Source organism: Urocitellus parryii, chromosome 8 (assembly GCF_045843805.1).
Source record: "Urocitellus parryii isolate mUroPar1 chromosome 8, mUroPar1.hap1, whole genome shotgun sequence".
NCBI lineage: Eukaryota > Metazoa > Chordata > Mammalia > Rodentia > Sciuridae > Urocitellus > Urocitellus parryii.
In genome coordinates, this window is record NC_135538.1 from 109,277,083 (window position 1) to 109,297,929 (window position 20,847).

The 20,847-nt window shown below is 47.1% G+C and overlaps 1 protein-coding gene across 1 annotated transcript; it reads left to right on the plus strand.

Annotated features, from left to right (window-relative positions):
• The first annotated feature begins 11,159 nt into the window (after positions 1–11,159).
• On the plus strand, positions 11,160–17,777 carry LOC144256610 (gastricsin-like). The gene is made up of 9 exons (XM_077801937.1): positions 11,160–11,224; positions 12,366–12,516; positions 12,855–12,972; positions 13,884–14,002; positions 14,353–14,552; positions 15,531–15,653; positions 16,192–16,339; positions 16,868–16,966; positions 17,625–17,777. The coding sequence occupies exons 1-9, from the start codon at positions 11,160–11,162 to the stop codon at positions 17,775–17,777; spliced, it is 1,176 nt and encodes a 391-aa protein (XP_077658063.1).
• The last annotated feature ends 3,070 nt before the right edge of the window (positions 17,778–20,847 follow it).

Below are 20,847 nucleotides of genomic sequence, written 5' to 3' on the forward strand. Positions count from 1 at the left end.
ATTCTAACACCTGGGCACTAAATAATATGCTATTGAATGACCAATGGATAGCAGAAGAAATCAGGGAAAAAAGAAAAAATTCTTAGAGGTACATGAGAATAGCGATACAACAAATCAAAATCTCTGGGACACTCAGAAGGCTGTTCTGAGAGGAAAATTCATTGCATTGAGCTCATTCGTTAAAAGGATAGAAAGCCAACAAATAAATAACCTAACATTACAATTCAAGACCTGGATAAAGAAGAAGAAATCAACATTAAAAGCAGTAGAAGATGGGAAATAATTAAAATCATAGCTGAAATCAAAGAAATTGAAAAAAAAATCAAAAAACAGTTGAAGAAACAAAAAGTTGGTTCTTTGAAAAAAATAAATAAAATTGATAAACCCTTAGCCAAGCTAACAAAGAGAGAGAGAGAAAACTCAAATTAATGAATTCTTGATGATGAAAAAGAAAATATCACGATGGACACTAATGAAATACAGTTGATAATCAGAAACTATTTTGAAAATTTATACTCTACTAAAATAAAAAATAGTGAAGACATTAACAAATTTCTAGACATATGAACTACCCAAATCACATCAGGAGGACATAGAAAATTTAAGTAAATCAATTTTAAGCAATGAAATTGAAGACACCGTCAAAACCCTACCAACAACAAGAAGCCCAGGACTAGAAGGATTCTCAGCTGAGTTCTCCAGACCCTTAAAGATGAACTAACATCAATCGTCCTCAAATTATTCCATAAAACAGGAAAGGAGGAAACCCTTTTAAACTCATTCTATCACCCTGACACAATCCAGACAAAGAACATCATGGGAAGAAATCTTCACACCAATATCCATGATGAACACAGATGCAAAAATTCTTAATAAAATACTAGAAAGCCTATTAAAAAGACATATTAAAAAGACAGTGCATTATCAAGTAGGGTTCCTCCCAGGAATGCAAGGTTGGTTCAACCTATGGAAATCATTAAATGTAATTAAATGCAACAATAGACTGAAGGACAAGAATCACACGATTATCCCAATAGATACAGAAAAAGAATTGGACAAAATACAGCATTCATTTATGTTCAAAACACGACGGATAGTAGGAACACAGCTCAACATTGTAGAAGCTATATATGCTAAACTCAAAGCCAACATCTTTCTAAATGGAGGAAAAAAATAAAAGAATTCCAAAGAATTCCCTCTGAAAACTGGAAGGACAAGACAAGGATGCCCTCTTTAATCACTTTATTCAACAAGAGTCCTTGAGACACTAGCCAGAGCAACTAGATAAAATTAAAGGGATAAGAAAAGGAAAAGAAGAACTCAAACTATTTCTATAACTATTTCTATGGCCAACAACATGATTCTGTATTTAGAAGACCCACAAAAATTCCACCAGAAAACTTCAAGAACTCATAAACAAATTCAGCAAAGTAGTAGGATATAAAACTAACACCCAGAAATCAATTGCATTCCTATCATTCACTGATGGATCAACTGAAAGAGAAATTAGGAAAACTGTCGCATTCACAATAGCTTGAAAAAAATTAAAATATTTGGGTATCAATCTAACAACGCAGGTGGAAGACCCCCACATTCAAAACTACAGAACACTAAAAAAGAAATTGAAGAAGACCTTTGAGAATGGAAAGATCTCCCATGTTCTTGGATAGGCTGAATTAGTATTGTCCAAATGGCCATACTACAAAAAAGCTCTACATGGATTTAATGCAGTTCTTTTTAAAATTTCAAAGATGTTTGATGTTGTTGCCAGCACCCCAACAGAGCAGGTTCCTGACCAGGAGGTGTGAGCCACCTAGGAAAATAAAAAGTCTGGAATAAGACTAAGACAAAGACAAAGGGTTAGATTTAAAATGTGGAGTTGGGCTGGGGATGTGGCTCAGCGGTAGCGCGCTCGCCTGGCATGAGTGCGGCCCGGGTTCGATCCTCAGCACCACATGCCAACAAGGATGTTGTGTCCGCCGAGAACTAAAAAATAATAAATATTAAAAAATAAAAAATAAAAAATAAATAAAATAAAATGTGGAGTGTCTGAAGGGTCTTCCAGTTCCTATCAGGACTAAACAACTGAAAAAGGCCCCAATCCTTTATTGAAGGGGGAGTACATCAAAGCCAGGGATAAGTTTTCAGTGGGAGGAATCTTGTCTCAGTACCGGGTCTTGCAGCAAACAGGTTGATTGGCATCTAGCAAGCTACACACATCTCTGGGAGGCAGTTTGGCTGTAGCGGGTCACTCCCATTTCCAGGGTTAAGCTTGAACTCCAGCAGTGAGCCAGGACAGGGCACCACATGAATCCAGCATTCTGGAACCAATGGATTACGACTGGGAGTTCCCAGAATCAGGCTTTCCTGCTGAATGGCTTGAATGTTGCTCAGTCCACACGTGGCTCATAGATGGTTTCCCACAGATGTTCTTCATAGAAAGAGAAAAAGCAGTCATGATATAAATTTGGGAAAAGAAGAGTCCCAGAATAGCCAAAGCAACCCTCAGTGAGAAAAGTGAAGCAGGAGGCATCACAATTCCAGACTTAAATTATACCACAGAGCTATAGTAACAAAATGGCATGGTATGGGCAACAAAACAGACATGAAGACCAATGGTACAGAATAGAAGACACTGAGACAAACCCACATAAATGCAGGTATCTCATACTAGACCAAGGTGGCATTAACATCCATTGGAGAAAAAATTGCCTCTTCAACAAATGGTGCTGGGATAACTGGAAATTCATATGAAGCAAAATAAAATTTACCCCCTCTCATCCTGCACAAAACTCAACTCAAAGTGGATCATGGACCTAGGCATTAGACCAGAGACCCTGCACCTATTAGAAGAAAAAGTAGAACAAATCTCCATTATGTCACTTAGGAAGCAAATTCCTCAACAAGGATTTCCTAAAGCACATAAAATAAAATCAAGAATCAATAAATGGGATGCTATCAAACTAAAAACTTCTTCACAGCAAACTATCAAGAATGTGAAGAGAGAGCCTACAGAATGGGAGAAAATCTTTGTCAATTGCACCTCAGAGCATTAATCTCCAGGATGTATAATGAACTCAAAAAACTTAACACCAACACAAAAGAAGACAAAAAAATAATCCAACCAATAAATGGGCAAAGGAACTGAATATATACTTCAAAGAAGAAGAAATATGATTTTCAACAAATGTATGAAAAAATTTAAACATCTCTAGCAATGAGAGAAGCAAATTAAAACTACACTGAGATTTCATCTTACTCCTGTCAGAATGGCAATCATCAAGAATACAAGTAACAATAAATCTTGGTGAGGATGTGGGGGGAAAGGCACACTCACACATTGCTGGTGGGACTGTAAATTGGTGCAATCTCTCTGGAAAGCAGTATGGAGATTCCTCAGAAAACATAGAATGAAACCATCATTTGACCCAGTTATCCCACTCCTCAGTATATACTCAAAGGAATTAAAATCAGCATATTACAGTGACACAGACACATCATGTTTATCAGCTCAATTCACAATAGCTAAACTGTGGAACCAACCTCGGTGGCCTATCAGCAGATGAATAGAAAAAGAAAATATGGTATATATACATTATGAAATAGTACTCAGCCTTAAAGAAGAGCGAAGTTTGCAGGTAAATGGATGGAACTGTAGATTATCTTGTTAAGTGCAATAAGCCAATCCCCCAAAAGCAGAAGCTGAATGTTCTCTCTGATTTGAGGATGCTAACACACAATGGAGGGGGGAGGGAAGACTAGAAGCACTTTGGATTAGACAAAGGGAAATGAAGGGAAGGGAGGAGGGATGGGAATAGAAAAGACAGCAGGATGAATTGGACATAACTTTCCTATGTTCATATATGAATATATAACTAGTAAACTCCACATCATGTACAACCACAAATGGGAAGTTATACTTCATTATATATAATATGTCAAAATACATTCTACAGTCATGTATAACTAAAAGAAATTAAAATATTTTTAAAAGATTGAGTCAAAATTAAAAAAAAGAAAATCAGAAAGATTCTCAATAAACAATATAAGGATGAATCAAAAACCTGTAGAAGGAAGGAAATAATTAAGGTTAGAACTGAAATTTATGAAACAGAGAATATTTTTTTTTCAACACAAAGGATTGTGGCCGGGTGCAGTGGTATATGCCTGTAATCACAGTGGCTCAGGAGATTGAGGCAGGAAGATCTTGAATTCAGAGACAGCCAGCCAGTCTCAGCAACAAGATGCTAAGCAACTCAGTGAGACTCTGTCTCCAAATAAAATACAAAATAGGGCTGGGGATGTGGCTCGGTGGTCAAGTGCCCCTGAGTTCAATCCCTGATACCCTCCCCCCTTCACAAAAAAAAAATTAGAGACAAAATGGAGATATCATCACAGACATCACAGAAATCCGGACAATCATTATGAACTATTTAGAAAACTTATTCCCTCATAAAGTGGAAAATCAAGAAGGAGTAGATAGATGAGTTTCTAAATATACCTGAAATACCAGAATTGAACCAAGTGAATATAGAAAACAAAAACATAGTCATAAAAAAACAATGATATTGAAGTAGTAATTAAAAGCCTTCCACCACAGAAAGCCCAGGACCAAGTGGATTCTCCACTGAATACTAACATATCTCTAAAGAAGAATTAATGCCAACGCTTCTCAAATTATTCTTTTGAAACAGAAAGGGGGAGGGGAAGAAGTTCTCAATTCATTTTATGAAGTCAGTATCACCCTGATACCTGAATCAGTTAAGGACACATCAAGGAAAGAAAACTACAGAACAATATCCCTGATGAACATAGACGCAAAATTCCTTAATACAATATTAGCAGATCATATTCAACAACACAGTAAAGAGATTGTACTTCATGATCAAGTTGGTTTCATTCCTGTGATGCACAGGTGATTCCAAATATGCAAATCAATAAGTATAATTTGCCACATAAATGGTATTAAGAGAAATGTCACATAAGCATCTGAATTGGACACAGAGAAAAAGCTTAGGATATTTATCACCCACTCATGATAAAAGCACTGATGAAACTAGGGATAGAAGGAAACTTTTTCAGCACCATAAAGGTTATTCTATACAACAAGCCCAAAATCACCATCATAGTGAGTGAGGAACAACTGAAAGCATATCTTCTAAAATCTGGAACAAGACAAGGATGTTCACTCTCACCACTCCTTTTCAATTTGGCACTTGGAATTTTAGTCATAACAATTAGGCAAGTGAAGGAAATAAAAGGGATACAAATAGGAGAGAATTCAGATTACCACTGTTTGCAGATGATATGATCCTATACTTAGAAGACACAAAAAATTCCACCAAAGGACTTCTAGAATTAATAATCAAATTGAGCAAAATTTCAGGAGGCAACATCAACACACAATCATCAATAGCTTTCCTGTACACCAGTAATGAATCTGCTAAAAGAAATCACCTCGGGACACTATTCCATTCACATTAGCCTAAAAATAATAGGCAAGGGGCTGGGGTTGTGGCTCAGTGGTAGAGCGCTCCCCTAACATGCACTAGGCACTGGGCTTGATCCTCAGCACCACATAAATGTAAAATGGAGATATTGTGTCCACTTAAAACTTAAGAATAAATATTTTTTAAAAATAGGCAAGCAAGTAAGTTGGAAGTAAGTAAGCAAATAATCCTTCAACAAATTGAGCCAAGGTAGTGAAAGATCCCCTACAACAAAAATTATAAACACTGAAAAAATAAATTGAAGAAGACACTTGATGATAGAAAGTGCTCCCATGTTCATGGATAGGCAGAATTAATAATGTGAAAATGGCCATGTTACCAAATGCAATCTACAGAGATAGTGCACTCCCCATCAAAACTCCAAATAACATTCTCTTTATATATATATATTTGACAGGAGAATACATTACAGTTCTTATTACATATATAGAGCACAATTTTTCATATCTCTGGTTGTATACATAGTATATTTACACCAATTCTTGTCTTCATACATGTACTTTGGATAGTAATGATTATCACATTCCACCATCATTAATTACCCCATGCCCCCTCCCTTCCCCTCCAACCCCTCTGCCCTATCTATAGTTTGTCTATTCCTCCCATGCTCCCCCTCCCTATCCCACTATGAATCAGCCTCCTTATATCAAAGAAAACATTCAGCATTTGGTTTTGGGGGATTAGCTATACACATAGGAATAGAAGAACTCAAATTGGCACCATTTGGTGATGATATGATTCTATACCTGGAAGACCCTAAAAGTTCCACCAGAAAACTCCTAGAACTAGTAAATGAATTCAGCAAAGTTGCAGGATATAAAAATCAACACCCATAAATCAAAGGCATTTCTATATATCAGTGACAAATCCTCAGAAAAGGAAATGAAGAGAACTACCCCCATTCTCAAACAAAATAAACAAAAAAACAAACAAACAACAACAAAATAAATGACAAAAAAGAGGTGAAAGAATTCTAAAGAAAGAAATCAAAGAAAACCTCAGAAGATGGAAAGATCTACCTTCCTCTTGAATAGGCAGAATTAATATTATCAAAATGACCATACTTCCAAAGCAATTCTGATCAAAATTCCTATAACTATCCTCATAGAAATAGAAAAAGTAAAAATGAAATTCATCTGGAAAAATGAGAGACCCAGAATAGCTAAAGCAATCCTTAGCAGGAAGAATGAAGCAGGTGGCATCACTCTACCAGACCTAAGAATTGGGTTTTTGGGGATTAGCTAGGGTAGGGAGGAAATGGGGTAGGGAGGAAGAGCATGAAAAGAAAATTACCTCTAGATAGGGAAGAGAGGTAGGAGGGAAAGGGAGGGAGAAGGGGAATTGCACGGAAGATGGAAGGAGACCCTCATTGTTATATAAAATACGTGTATGATGATATGAGGGGAAAAAAAGAAATGTGTCACTTTAGATTGGGTAGAGAGAAGTGATGGGAGGGGAGGGGAGGGGAAGGGGGGATAGGAAGGGCAGCAGAATAGACACTAGTATTGCTATATGTATATACCTGACTGTATAACCAATGTGATTCTGCAACCTGTACACCCAGAAAAATGAGAAATTATACCCCATTTGATTAAAATATATGATATGTCAAGATCATTGTATTGTCATGTGCAACTAATAAAAACATGAGAACCAGAAAACATCTAGGAGCACACAAGAGGCCAGTCCATCCTCAGGCTCCACCCCCACAGACCCTTGCTGAGGCTGGAGCTGGGTTCAGGGGCCTCCATCCACCCAGTGCACCCCCTTTCCACCAAAGCCAGAAATTCATGCAAGGTGAGGTTCATCAATAGAGCAGAGGAAAACAACCCGTCTTTCTATTTCTTTGTTATACACAGAGGGACTTATTTTCAGATGTTTCAGGTTCAAATAAAATAGACTCCTCTATAGAAGGAGGCAAGTCAGCCTTTCTGTGGGATTGTCAAGATGGTTGCATGATTCATTAAATACAAAGCACCCTGCCCAGCCTGCCCTCTGGGATGGGGTGTTCTCCAGGAGGGCAGGAGCCCATTCTAAACCCTCAGGTCCAGTTCTTGTTTACAATAGAAATCTCATCAGTGCAGAAGGAATGATGGAGATAGAAAATCACCACTAGGCAAACACCTTTGTAATGACTGTTTTAGGGAAAACCGTGAACAGCTGTTACACCCAGAGCAGGAGGATGAGTAGAAGCAGGAGGTTGGAGCAGTCTCCACTCATCTCCCCAGAAGACTCTTATTAATGACTACGCACAACAGTAAGTTGGAGGCGAGAAACCTGCCAGATCCCACCTTAACCAGGGACGGAATCTAAGTGGGCAGGAACAGGACACCTGGGCATCACGCCACCCTGACAGGGTGCCCAAAGAGGGCTCATCCCCCCTACAGCATTCTCCAAACAACACCAAGAATCTCACCATGAGAAAACACCAGCATCTCCTACAGCCAGGGGCAGTCTACAAAGGGACTGGTCACGACAACAAAAAGTCACAAGGTCACAAGGGACAGAAAACCAAGGAGCTGGCACAGATGGAAGGAGAATGAAATGATCACCAAGAGCAATGTGGGAACCTAGACGGGATCCTGGGCCAGATAAAGGGCATTTGTGGCACAAATGGTGACATTTAGATGAGATCTATAGAGTGCTTGATAGCATTATATCAGGGTAAATTCCTAATGTGACCAGGGCACATTTTTGTGAGTTATCATTAGAGGGTCCTGCATGAAACTAGGAGGGACCACTCCTCATTATGTCACAGCTCTCTGTGACTCTAGAGTTATGTCAACATTTAACAGTGAATACCCTTGAGCTTGACAAAAACAAAATCTCAGGTCTGGTATGTTCCCAGTGGGTTTGGTTGAAGTAATGGTGAAAATATAAAACACACACCAACACTTAAGCAAAATCCAAAAGCCCAAGAAAATAGCTGAAACCTTAACTAAACATGCATTAGATAACTGAGAAAGACTTGGGTTATTGGGTAATTGTCCCCAGAGCTAAGTGCACAATCTTAGGGTTAGAATGCACAGGGAAACTGAGAACCCTGGCCCAAACTCACACCTACATCAGGAGAGCTCTCCAGAGGTGCCCCTTCTGCTTGAATGTCTCTGTCATGGGGAGCTCAGCACTTCACTCCTTTGATGAGTGTCGGGGGTGAGCCCAGGTGCTGCTGACAGCAGTGACAACTGGAAACAACCCAATGCCTAGGGCCAGCAGGAGAGAGAGCCAGGTAACCTCTGCAAGTGCTAAGTGATAAGGAAGTGGCATATCTTAATGCATGGAAAGGTGCACCTGCCGCAGTCCCGTGTGATAAGAGCAGAGCGAGTTGTGTTTACACACTGACCTCAGTGAGGTTCAAATCTAAGTGTGCACAATAAGGTCTGCAACATAATGAAGGAAGGAGCAAGCAGGTGCACTTTGAAGAGTCCTTACTATTTTAAAAACTTTATTTATTTATTTTTGGGGGAGGTGCTAGGGGTGGAACCCCTGGTCTCATGCATGCTATGCATGTGCTCTACCAGGGAGCTACATTCAGCCCTGCCTTGATTTTTTTAAAACTCATATATATATAAAAGTCATATATATATAAAATTTAGTTGCTAGAATTTTTAAAAACTATCTCCATTAAATGACTTGGAGATTGTCATTTCATGAAAGATTGGAAGAACTTCATGGAACACTAGATTGGGAAAGAATCTAAGGCTTCTTCTCAACAATGACTGAGCTGGCAGGAAGAACAGGGGGTGGGAGGGACTGCAGATCCTCAGGTCCTGGCAGCTGAGCAGGATGCCTATCCTGATGCTGAAGCCAGGGACACTCAGAAGGGATGTGGTGTCACTAGGCCTGGGGAAGGCGCGCCTGACAACTGTCACACTCCTGTCATCCTACCACAGGAGGAAGGGTCCCTGGAACCCCAGGTTGGGCTCTAGTAGGCCTCCCGAGGTCAGGGCATTCCATGGACTTAGCAGGAATCCAAGGATCCTATGACTCTTTTTCCTTCTCTTCTGGATGTGGGGATGCCCAGCTCAGGGGAAATGCCCGCCGCCTTGTCCTCCTCTCCAGAATCCCACATGGCTCTGGGGCCTGCAGGGAGGAAGAGACCTGGGTTGGCATTGACAATCATCAGGCAGGGACCTCCCTCACTGGGAGGGGTGGGCAGACTCTAGTTCCTTCCCTGCCTCCCCCATCATGAGGCTTGGGGAGGATGCCCAGGTCTGGATAGGCAGTGGGCAGTGGTGGCCAGAGTGGAAAATCCCCTGCTGGCCAGATGCTGTCTTTGGTTGGCAGGTGTGGCCCTGGCCTTCTGCCTGGGGCCCAAAGGTGTGATCAATCTGATTGGAGCCCTGAGTGCTGGGTACAAAGTGGCAGAGAAGGTGCTGGCATGGGGACTTTTTCCAGTGCCCTAATATGGAGAGTTGGCAGTCCAGCTTCAGGTCAGCTCAGCCTTGGGAAGCCTGTAGATGGGCAGAGGGGGAGGTGGCCGTGAGGGGTAGGATAGGTAGGGGGATGGCTGTGGGAGCCCTACATGATGGAGAGAGGGACAGGATAAACCAGACCTGGGCCAGAGAAGGGAAGACCAGGTCTTGGTGAAGGACAATGGGGGACACAGAGGCCTCCCAGGAGAACTAGGTCAGGGCAGAGTTGCAGGGGGTGTAGGGAAAGACAGTGAAGAAGGGGACAAGGACAGGGGGCCCTCTGCTCATGCCCTGATCCAGTCTCCACTCCACTGCTGCTGCCTGAGGCACGGCAAATGCCCAGATGGCATATCCTGTGAGTGTGACCTAGGCATGTGCTGAGGGTTTCTCCAAGTCCCCTGATGGATATCAAAAGCCTCAGAAGACTCCCCCAGTCAGTGACTTCTGCCACTGGTCTCCAGCCCCATCTACAGCATCAAAAATGCCTTGTTACCAACATGTCCTCATCAGCATGCTACCTATTGAACCAGAACCCCCACACATATCCCAGTTCCATCCCCAAGGTGTTGGGGTTCTGGGAGCCAGTACTTGATCCAGACCACCAAGGGCATCACTTAAGAACACAGTTCTCAATTATATCATCCCTACTGGGGAACATGAGGCAAACCCTACACACATTTCTGACTGTTACAGCGCAGGGACTGCTCCTAGCACCCAGGGGGCAACCACCAGGATGGTGTGAACTTGCCTACAGCACACAGGAGAGTGCCCATGACAAAGATCCTGTGATTCCCCAATGTCAAGACTTGCTGGCCAAGAAACCTGCCTACGTTCCTATGCCCCTCTCTCTGTCTCTGCATCCTTGTGGCCCTCACCCCCAAATGCCCACAAAATGCCCAACCACTGGTTCCTGGAGGAGGAGCAGCTCTGCCCCTCCATCTTATGGCTACTTTGTTCTGTCTTATCGCCCGTACCTCCTGGCCCCTGCTGTTGGATTCAAAAGTCAACAAGTTGAAAATTCAGCTGTGGCCATGATCCAGGGGGGAAAACACAGTAACAATGGCTACATGGTGTACATGGGACACCCTGGTTGGGGTCATGCTTGCCCAGGGCATGGAGGGAGGGACTCGGCCACATCCAGGGGGTATAAAGAGGGAGTGCTGAAGTCTTCACTCCAGTGCGACCGTGGATCTCAGAGTGGCGCTTGCTCTGTGACCAGCTGGGAATCGGCATCATGAAGTGGATGGTGGTGGCCTTGGTCTGCCTCCTGGTCTTGGAGGCGTCGACTACACTTGTCAGGTGAGTGTGGGCCTGGCTGTGGGTGCAGGGAACCTCAGGAAGCCTGCAGCCAAGTATGGAGCAGCTAGTCAGGGGGCAGCAGCTGGGTCTGAGAGGGATTCCTTGTTGGGCCAGGGAAAGCTGCCCCTGCTAAAGCTGGGCAGGACTCAGCTGGGAGCAGACAGAGCCTGGCCTCAGGAGCTGCTAGTCAAGGCGACAGCTTGGTCCTTCCCAGACTGTGGGGAGAAGATGGTCCTGAGGCAGAGAGTAGGGTGACTATGCCCACGCAGGTCTTTGCACGATGAATGTGGTTTCTTCCTACAAAAGATAACATCCTAACTAGAGGAGACAGATAATCCCTCCAAAAACTTTCCTAGGACCCCAAATTTGCTGGAAGAAGCCAAAATCATTTTAGCAAAAACACCAATTCCTGTAAATCTCTATAACATGAGTTGTTGAAAATTCAGGATGGTGCAGGTGTCCTGCCTCAGGGGACACTACAACTCCCAGCCTGCCACCTGCCTGCTGTGCCATCAGGGAAGAGTGCAGAGGGCCTTTTCTGTGTGTAGCTTTATAGCCACACATTCAATCAGCTGCAGATTAAACATATTAGGGAACAATTACTGCTCCCCTACTCCATGGTGTGTCTCATAGACACTACCAGGTGCTTGAGTGCATCACAGGAAGGGACATACTTTGGGATGAGCTTTGCTATCTCTGACAATTGTTTTATTTTATTTCTACGTTTTCATGTTTCTGGTGACTTCACCCAGGTCAGGCACATGCTCAGCAAATGTTCTCCCACTGAGTCACATCCCAGACCTGACCCTTAAAGAACAAAAGAACAAATATCAGCAGACATCCTCTGGAAGGTGTAAACTCATAGCGTCCCAAGTCCCTCTCCCCTTCATGGGAAGTATTTTCAGGGTCTCTGCGAACAGAGGCCAGGGCAGGAGCAGGACCCCTGAGAGGGGCTGAGGGCAGGCATGAGGGAAGTTCATTGTTTCCTGAGTCTTGGAGAAGTGCTGAGTGAGGTTGAAAGAAGGGGAGAAGGAAAGAAAGAAGAGGAAGAGGGAAGGAGGCGAGGGAGAACATCAGGGAGAGAAGAAATGAGAAGGCAGAGGAAGAGGGGGACCCTGCCCTGACACCCAGCCTCCCCTAGGGTCCCCCTGAGGAAAATGAAGACTATGCGTCAGACCATGAGGGAAAAGGGCTTGCTGGGGGACTTCCTGAGGACCCACAAGTACGACCCCGCTCAGAAGTACCACTTCAGCGACTTCAGCGTGCTCTATGAGCCCATGAGCTACATGGATGTGAGTCCTAGTCTCTAGGTGTCCCTGTCCCTGCTGCCAAAGCTGGGGACTCCCTGGGTTCCCACCCTGAGGCTGCTCCCTTCTCCCAGTCCTGCCAGCCTGGGCCACCCTGCTGTGAGTGGCCCATTGGGCAGAGCATGGGGAGGGCCCCAGCTGACCTGGCAGCTGACCCACAGAGACCACGTGGCTGCCCTGGGCAGGCTGAGACTGAGTCCTGTGTGTTTGGGTCCCTGGCTTCTGGTGGTGCTGTAGGGCAGGGCTGGCCTTCCTGCTCTCCCATGGAGAAGCCTGGCCCCTGGGTCCCCCTAATGCTCACAGCCATCCCCATGGCTCCCCAGGCTGCCTACTTTGGTGAGATCAGCATCGGGACTCCACCCCAGAACTTCCTGGTCCTGTTTGACACTGGCTCCTCCAACCTGTGGGTGCCCTCGGTCTACTGCCAGAGCCAGGCCTGCAGTGAGTGCTGGGCTGGGCAGGGAGGGCCCCTGGGCAGGGCCGGGCACTGGCATCTCCAGGGATGCAGGCAGGGAAGGGTGCTCACTCCTGAGGAGGACCAGGGAATGTTTAGGGTCTCAGGGCATCAAGAAGCCAGAGGGAGGAGGCTGGCCCTGTCCAGGGTGGCCCCTTGCCTTGCCTGGTGTCAGGATGGACCCCTTCATCTCTGCGGTCCACCTCACCCCCTCCAGTTCATTCTGCTCCACCCTCTCCTGCTCACCGGGCAGTGCTGCTCCTCCCCTCAGGACACTGTCCACTCCGTGCCTCCTATCCACTAGCTTCTATCCAGTCTCCTATCCACTAGCTTCTCCCTGAGCGTCTCCAAGGACTGGCCACAATTATGCTGGATGTGGTCCCTGTCCTGGAGTCATTTAGGGAGACAGAGGATCTTCAGTGTCTTAAGGCTGACCTGATTCCTTCCAAAACCTTGGGGCTGGAGTGTGGACATCTCTGTCCACCATGGGCACACCCCATGCCATCTCCACATCCCACTATGCCCAGCTCCTGGGTGAATTGAGGTTGGAGTGAGTGGATACCTCTCTAGGCCTCCCTCCCACTCCTCATTGGATGAGTATTTCCCACTAGGCTTTGTGCCAGTTTTTACTGGGGTAGAGATAGAGGTGGAGTCTAGGGCACCTGCTTACAGGGTGGTCATCATCCGGGCACCAATTACCTGTGAAACATGGGCTTTCAGGCCAATCCCTTCTAACTAAGAGGATTCTGGGGCCAAAGCTGTCAGCCCCTGCCTTGGTGCAGGTGCTGATACCTCCGGCTGGGAGCTTAGGCTGAGGGCCAGGCAGGGGTGCAGCCCATGAGCCTGAGAGCCAGGCAGCCCTCTGCTCACCCCTGGCCTCCATGGGTCCCTCCTGTAGCCACACACCCTCGATTCAACCCCAGCAAGTCCTCCACCTTCTCCACCAACGGGCAGACCTTCTCCCTGCAGTATGGTACCGGCAGCCTCACAGGCTTCTTCGGCTATGACACCCTGACTGTGAGTGCTCCAGCTGCCACCCCCACCCTGGATGGGGGGTGTGAGAGGGTGGGGACCTAGATGTCCTTGTTCTTTCCTGTCCAGGGATGGGGCACCAGGGTGACGAGTCAGGCATGATGCCTTTTTTTTAGGAGCTTAGAACTGGGGGGCAGAGGTGTGGGCATGGGAGGCTACAGTGGAGGAGGCCCTTGGAAGAGAAGTGACAGTTGGGATGCCTGTGGAGAAGTGGGCAGATGGGCCAAGGAGGAAGGAGGAGGGATGACCATGGAGGGTCTCTGGTGGCACGGGGCAGGAGGACATAGATGCAGTCAGAAGTGTCACCTCCACTCCAATGTGTCTTCCCCCCACAGGTCCAGAGCATCCAGGTCCCCAATCAGGAGTTCGGCCTGAGTGAGCAGGAGCCGGGTACCTTTTTTGTGTATATGCAGTTCGATGGCATCATGGGCCTGGCCTACCCTGGCCTGTCCTCGGGAGGTGCCACCACAGCCCTGCAGGGCATGCTGCGGGTGGACGCCCTGTCCAGCCCCGTGTTCAGCGTCTACCTCAGCAAGTGAGAGACTGCCCTGCGGGTCCCTAAGTCCTGCCCTGTACCAAGCCCTGATCCCTTGGGGTGTGGAGACCTCCCAGCAGGGGGTGGCTGGGCCACACTTGTTCAGAGCCTCAGCTCCTGGGCTCTGACTCTCCTGCTCCCCTGCCCCTGCCCAGTCCACTCTCATGACCCTTTGCCTTCCCAGGCAGGATGGTCTCTCCTTCTTCAGTCTCAACTTCCCCCTGGTGTCGCTGCTCTAATTCCCCATGTCTTGGGCCTGCCTGCTGCTCTGGGCCCCGAGAGGCCCCTGCCTCGCCTGTGCTTCTCCCTGAGGCCACTCTGTCCAGTGACCTGCTGCCTCTCCTCCTGCTTGGGTCCTTCTAGGTCTTGGAGTCTCCTGGTCTAGGCCCTCGACTGACTCCTCACCCACTGTCCTCCCAGCCCCCACAGCAGGCCAGGTCAGGAGGGGCCTGGGCCTGGCTTTTCTCTCTTGCTGTCCAGCTTTCTTCCTCTCTAAGGTCTAGAGTCAGTTCCATCTTCTTGCTGTGGCTTGGTCTCCTTATCCTGCTTTCAACACATTGACCCTGTCACTAACCCTGGGGACTCCTTTGGCCTGTTCATACTTCTACCGTAACCCCAGATGCCACCCACTCTGCTACCACTCAGGGGAGGCTTCTGGAAGAATCATGGCCTATTATTTCCTTTCCTTCACCAAAGCCCTGTCCCTGTCCACTTGCAGAGGAAATAAAATAAGTGGTTTGAGTGTTGCTCCTGGTGACAGGGTCCAGCAATAGGCAGAAGGCAGCACAGTGTGGGTCTGCTGTAGAATGCTGTTGTGGCAGCGCGATTCAGGAGTCTGGGGGAATACATGGCCTTGTCCTCAGGACACCCGCATGTGAATCCTGGGAAGGTGCTCTTTCCTTGTGAAGGTGACTTCTCAATATGTGTGTCACCTTCCTTAACCTCTCCCTCACTTCCCCTGCCCTGTGTGTCCTGCAGCCAAGAGGGATCTGAGGATGGAGGAGCAGTCATCTTTGGAGGTGTGGACGAGAGCCTGTACTCAGGGCAGATCTTCTGGGCTCCTGTCACCCGGGAGCTCTACTGGCAGATCGGCATCGAGGAGTGAGTCTTGGGTGGGGGTCCCTGGGGATGCATCTTGCTTGGAGCTGGCTTCTGGGCACCCATGGCACCCACACATCCAGGCTCCACTGAGCTGTGGGCACAGAGGACTCCTGCAGCCTGCCCTCCCCAGAGCCTCAGCCGGTTTCCACAGGGGCATCAACCCTGGGTCTCAAGAAACGGGTAGGGGGCACACATATGGAATCCCAAGTACTGGAGAAGCTCTTGTCCAATCACACAGGACCCCACAGTTTGGAACATGAGGTGTGTGGGACAACTAATTTGTTCCTCGTCTTTACAACAAACACAACAACCTTGGTTTTCAGTGCTTCTCAAAACTTCCTTGAAGTTTTCAGAATATATTCCGGGGTCCTTTAGGTGACCCTGCACAGACTCAGAGAGAATGTGAGGCAGGGGACAAGCTGCAATGGCCCTTGGGGGTCCTCATCTCCATCGGGTGGCTTGCTCCCCTGTGCCGGGAAAGTCTCTCTTGGCTGCCCTGACCTGGTTGGGCTGAGACTGTCCTCTTCTTGCCACCCAGGTTCTATGTTGGGGAAGAGGCTTCTGGCTGGTGCTCCCAGGGCTGCCAGGCCATGGTGGACACAGGAACCTCTCTGCTCACCGTGCCCCAGCAGTACCTGAGCTCCCTTCTGCAAGCTATAGGGGCCCAGGAGGACGAGTATGGACAGGTGGGTGTGGCATGGATGTGCCCTGGCCAGGAGAGGTCAGCTCAGTGTTTGTTGTTTGTGCAACGTGGGTCCCTGTGAGTGAAACTTGGGGCCAAGTAAGTGAGTAACAAGGGACAACTCTCAATCCACACCTCCCTCTCCACCACACAGCTATGCCCCCTCTCTCCTGTGTGTCCTGGCAAATGAGATGGGTCACCTAATTAGCCCTCCCCACTAGGAGAGGGAGCCCTGGTCCACTTTTTGCACATGGCTGTGTGATTTCAAAGGACACCTGCGGGGAAAGGGAAGTGATTCAACCTCTCAGAGGGGTCATTCAGGCAAGAATAGAGTCTTTGGGTGTGGGACATTCTCAGGTCTCTCCAGATGTCACCCACTCTAGTAGTGCACGTGACAGCCACGCAGTACCTACATAGCATTTGCCCTGAACTGTGCCCTCTGCTCCAAAAAGAGGTCTTGGGCATCCGGGAGGCTTAGCAGGTGCTCTGGGGTGGGGAATGAGGGGACCTGGAAGAACCTGTTTCTCTGCAGTTTTTCGTGAACTGTAATGACGTCCAGAACCTGCCCACCTTCACCTTCGTCATCAACGGGGTGCAGTTCCCTCTGCTGCCCTCTGCCTACATCCTCAATGTAAGTCCTGGTCCCTGGGGCTGGGCCACTGGGGTGGAGGATCAGGTGCAGCTAGAAAAGCTCCACCTGGCCCTGTGCCATTTCCCAACTCATGCCATCTGGGATTATCCCCACCAGAAGAGTGTCACCCATGATCAATCAGTCTCTTAACCAGTGGAGAGGGGCTCTGTCTAGGGCTAGCTCCTGTGTGAACCCCGGTGCCTAGGCTTCCCTTTAGGTGATGGGAATTGTCACAGTATTTGATGGGGAGATTCTCTTTCTGTTTTACAAATGAAAACCTGGAGGTTCAGAGAGGTTCAATAGCTGATCCAGCTGCACAGATGATGAGGGTGAAGGCAAAGTCTGAATGCAAGCTAGCTTTACTCTAAGCTGAACCACCATTCTGACTTTTGCCAATGAGGAACAGAAGGGAGCTTTAGCAAGAAAAGATACCCAGCATGGAAATAGGTGACCCTGCAGAGGCCACTACAACCTGTGTTTACCACTGGAAAATCCCTCCCACCAGCCCCTCTTGTGAAACATCACCTTCTCTATGAGCCTTCAGGGCCAGTCCTTGCCCTGCTCATCTCCAAATGTGTGCCCTTGACCAGGGCTCAGGCTAGCAGTGGCCAGGTCCGTATAACCGAATGAATGAGTGCTGCCTTTCTCTGTTGAGCAGGAGAATGGCTATTGCTTGGTTGGACTGGAAGCCACCTACGTGTCCTCAGGAAATGGCCAGCCCTTTTGGATTCTTGGGGATGTCTTCCTCAGGTCCTACTATTCTGTCTTTGACATGGCCAACAACAGGGTGGGCTTTGCCACTGCCGCCTAGACTTTCCTCCTGGACACCTGGGCTCCCGTCCTCCTCCTGGCCCCACCTTGCCTGGGGCCCTCTGTCCTTCCTCTCTGCAATGTGCCATTCTTTGTGGACCTTCTCCAATAATAAACAGTACCCCATATTGTCAGCCTGATGTTTTTGGAGTTTTCTTGTTTCTTGTAAGTAGTCCTGGGTCTCAGGGAATGGCAGAGTGGGAATCAGGACAGGTCTCATCCTGATAGATATTGGGGCCATGATGTTCCTTGGTGGGTCACTGAGATTGTAAGTGAAATGGGTCCTGAGTTGAGGCTTGGAGATGGGCTCTGTCTTCCTCAGAGCTTGGAGTGTTTTTGTCATTTCCCTCTAGAGTGGGGGCAGTATAATGGAGCGTAGGTGACGGGTAAGAGTCCCTACTCTAACAACCTGAGGTGCCCTGGTGTCCCATTTTACCACTCCCAAGCTACTCATGACCCCAGGACACAGATGCATGTTTACAGGCAGTGTGACTGGGGGCACAATTCTCAGATCTAGATGTCTGTCGTCTTAGCTTTTATTCAATCTTGGCCAGAATTTTCTGAAGTTTCTAGACACCTATGTGCCCTTGCAACTTTCATGGGGTCTATGAGGGAGGAGGCTGTCCTAGATACTACTTCTAGGAGTACTTATGGAGCTTGGGGACTGAGTTAAGCAGATTGCATTTACCTGGTCTCCTATGTCCCAGGACTTCAATTTGAAGGAGGGCTGACCCTGAGCTATGGACATAGGCATAGCTCCTTGAGTTACAAGGACATCAAGCCCACACTCTCTAAACAAGCCCCATCTTGCCACAGTCTGGCTGGGCACAATTCAGGAGCCACTTGTCAAAAGAAACGAACTTTATTTTTAGAACACACACACCAAACCACACAGCTCCTCAGGAAAAACCTTCAGAGCCCAACTGCCACCACCGGCTTCCCCCAAGCCTCTCAACCTCCCCCACTCCTCCTGCTCTTGAGGCCGATTGGCTGGGTCGCATGGGCGGAGTCAAAAAAGTCCCCCAGTGAGCAGCTCCATGGTCTGAAAGGGCGGGGAAACAGCCAAATGAGCATCACCGCAGAGGAACCAATCAGTTGGCAGCTAGAAGTTTGCTGGGGCTGCTGTGAGCCAATTATCAGCTGGCAGCTGGAAGTTTGCTGGCAGCTGGAAGTTTGCTGGGGCCCCTTCGGCTGTGGCTCTCAACAACATCTCAAATCTCAGAGACCCAAATAAGGCAACTTCTGTCTTTGGAGACAAAAGTTGAATTAGTGGTTCACAGCAGTTTCACATTCAGTCCAGTCACTATAGGTCAGGAGGTCCTGTTGAGAGCCACAGCCGATGGGGCCCCAGCAAACTTCCAGCTGCCAGCAAACTTCCAGCTGCCGGCTGATGATTGTCTCACAGTGGCCCCAGCAACATCTAGCTGATTGACTCCTCTGTGGTGAGGCTCATTGGAGATGCTCATTGAGCTGTTACCCTGCCCTTTCAGACTGCCAGCTGATGATTGGCTCACAGTGGCCCCAGCAACATCTAGCTGATTGGCTCCCCTTCGGTGATGCTCATTGGGCTGTTTCCCTGCCCTTTCAGACCACAGAGATGCTCATTGGAGGACTTTTTGGCTCCACCCATGCGACTCAGCCAATCAGCCTTAAGAGCAGGAGGATTGTGGGAGGTGGAGAGGCTTGTGGTTGTGAGAGAGGCTTGAGGGAAGCCGTTGGTGGCAGTTGGGCTCTGAGGGTTTTTCCTGAGGAGCTGTTTTGTTTGGCCTGTGTGGTTCTAAAAATAAAGTTTGTTTCTTTTGACAAGTGGCTCCTGAATTGTGCCCAGCCAGACTGTGGCATTTGGTGGCTCGCACGGGGAGCGACTGAGGGTAAGTGATAAGGTAAACTGCTCGCCCCTGAGGGCAGGGTGAGAGGATGGGTAGCCATTTTAAGATTCCTCTTTTGTTTTGCTTCACTTTTGTTTTAAGTTGCCTGTCCCTGGAGATGAGTGAGATGGAAGAAAAACCGCTCACATCTGAGGAAAAACTATTTACGTCTGAGAAACAGATAGGGAGAAAGGACGGATGCACATGTCAGGAGGATAGAAAGGCTATAATGACTTTTTGTTGTTCCCTTTTTATTTCATTCTGTCTCGATTTTGTTTGGCGTCATCTTGTTGGGTTGTATTATAGTAGAAATATGGGATCAGAAATTAGTAAAAAACAAACCGAAAGAGTGTTAAGTAAATTATTAGAGGAAGGAGGCATCTCAGTAAAATCAAGAACAGTCAGGGCATACGTTGATACAATACAAAAATGTAGCCCATGGCTTTTTAAGGAGGAGTTGTTAAATATATCACAATGGAACCATCATGGTGAAGATTTAAAAAGAATAGAAAAGAACAGCCCAGGGACTCTGCCAGTTGGCACATTGCCATTGTGGACGTTTGTATCTGGTTTGCTTAGTCCAAAGCCTTCATTTCAGACAAAGATAGAGGAAGAAAGCTTAGAGTAGAAAAAGCCATCAGGGGGAAAATTACAAAAGGAGACTGCTACTAACAACTTTCTATCACCAGAGGGCGTAAGTGTCCAACCAACAGCGCCACCTCTACAGGAGACTGCTACTAACACCTTTCTATCACCAGAGGACGTAAATGTCCAACTAACAAGGCCACCTCCATATGCTGGGAGGCCCCCAACCCCTGCAGTTGATAGTTCGGATCCTGAGACAGGATCTCAAGTATTAACATGCCCTGTATTTGAGGTAGGAGGTCAGCGAATTCACCATGCTTTAAATTTCAAAATAGTGAAGCAGCTAAAAGAGGCTGTAACAACCTATGTTCCTCAAGCACCCTTCACTGTAAGCTTGGTCGAATCCATTAACAACTTGAACATGACGCCAGCAGATTGGGCTAAGATGTGTAAAGCTGTGCTAAATGGAGGACAATACCTGTTATGGAAGGTTGCCAATGAGGAATTTTGCAAGGAGACGGCTAGGTGAAATGCAGCAGCTGGTTATCCTCAGAGAAATCTAGATATGTTGTTAGGAAAGGGACCTTATGAGGATCAGCAGCAACAAATTGCATATGA

Excerpts from the sequence above, each read along its gene's own strand:
- LOC144256610 (XM_077801937.1), top strand. The coding sequence starts at position 11,160 with ATGAAGTGGATGGTGGTGGCCTTGGTCTGCCTCCTGGTCTTGGAGGCG. Across the intron at positions 15,654-16,191 it reads TGGCAGATCGGCATCGAGGA|GTTCTATGTTGGGGAAGAGG; the intron begins GTGAGTCTTGGG and ends CTTGCCACCCAG. Across the intron at positions 16,340-16,867 it reads AGGAGGACGAGTATGGACAG|TTTTTCGTGAACTGTAATGA; the intron begins GTGGGTGTGGCA and ends GTTTCTCTGCAG.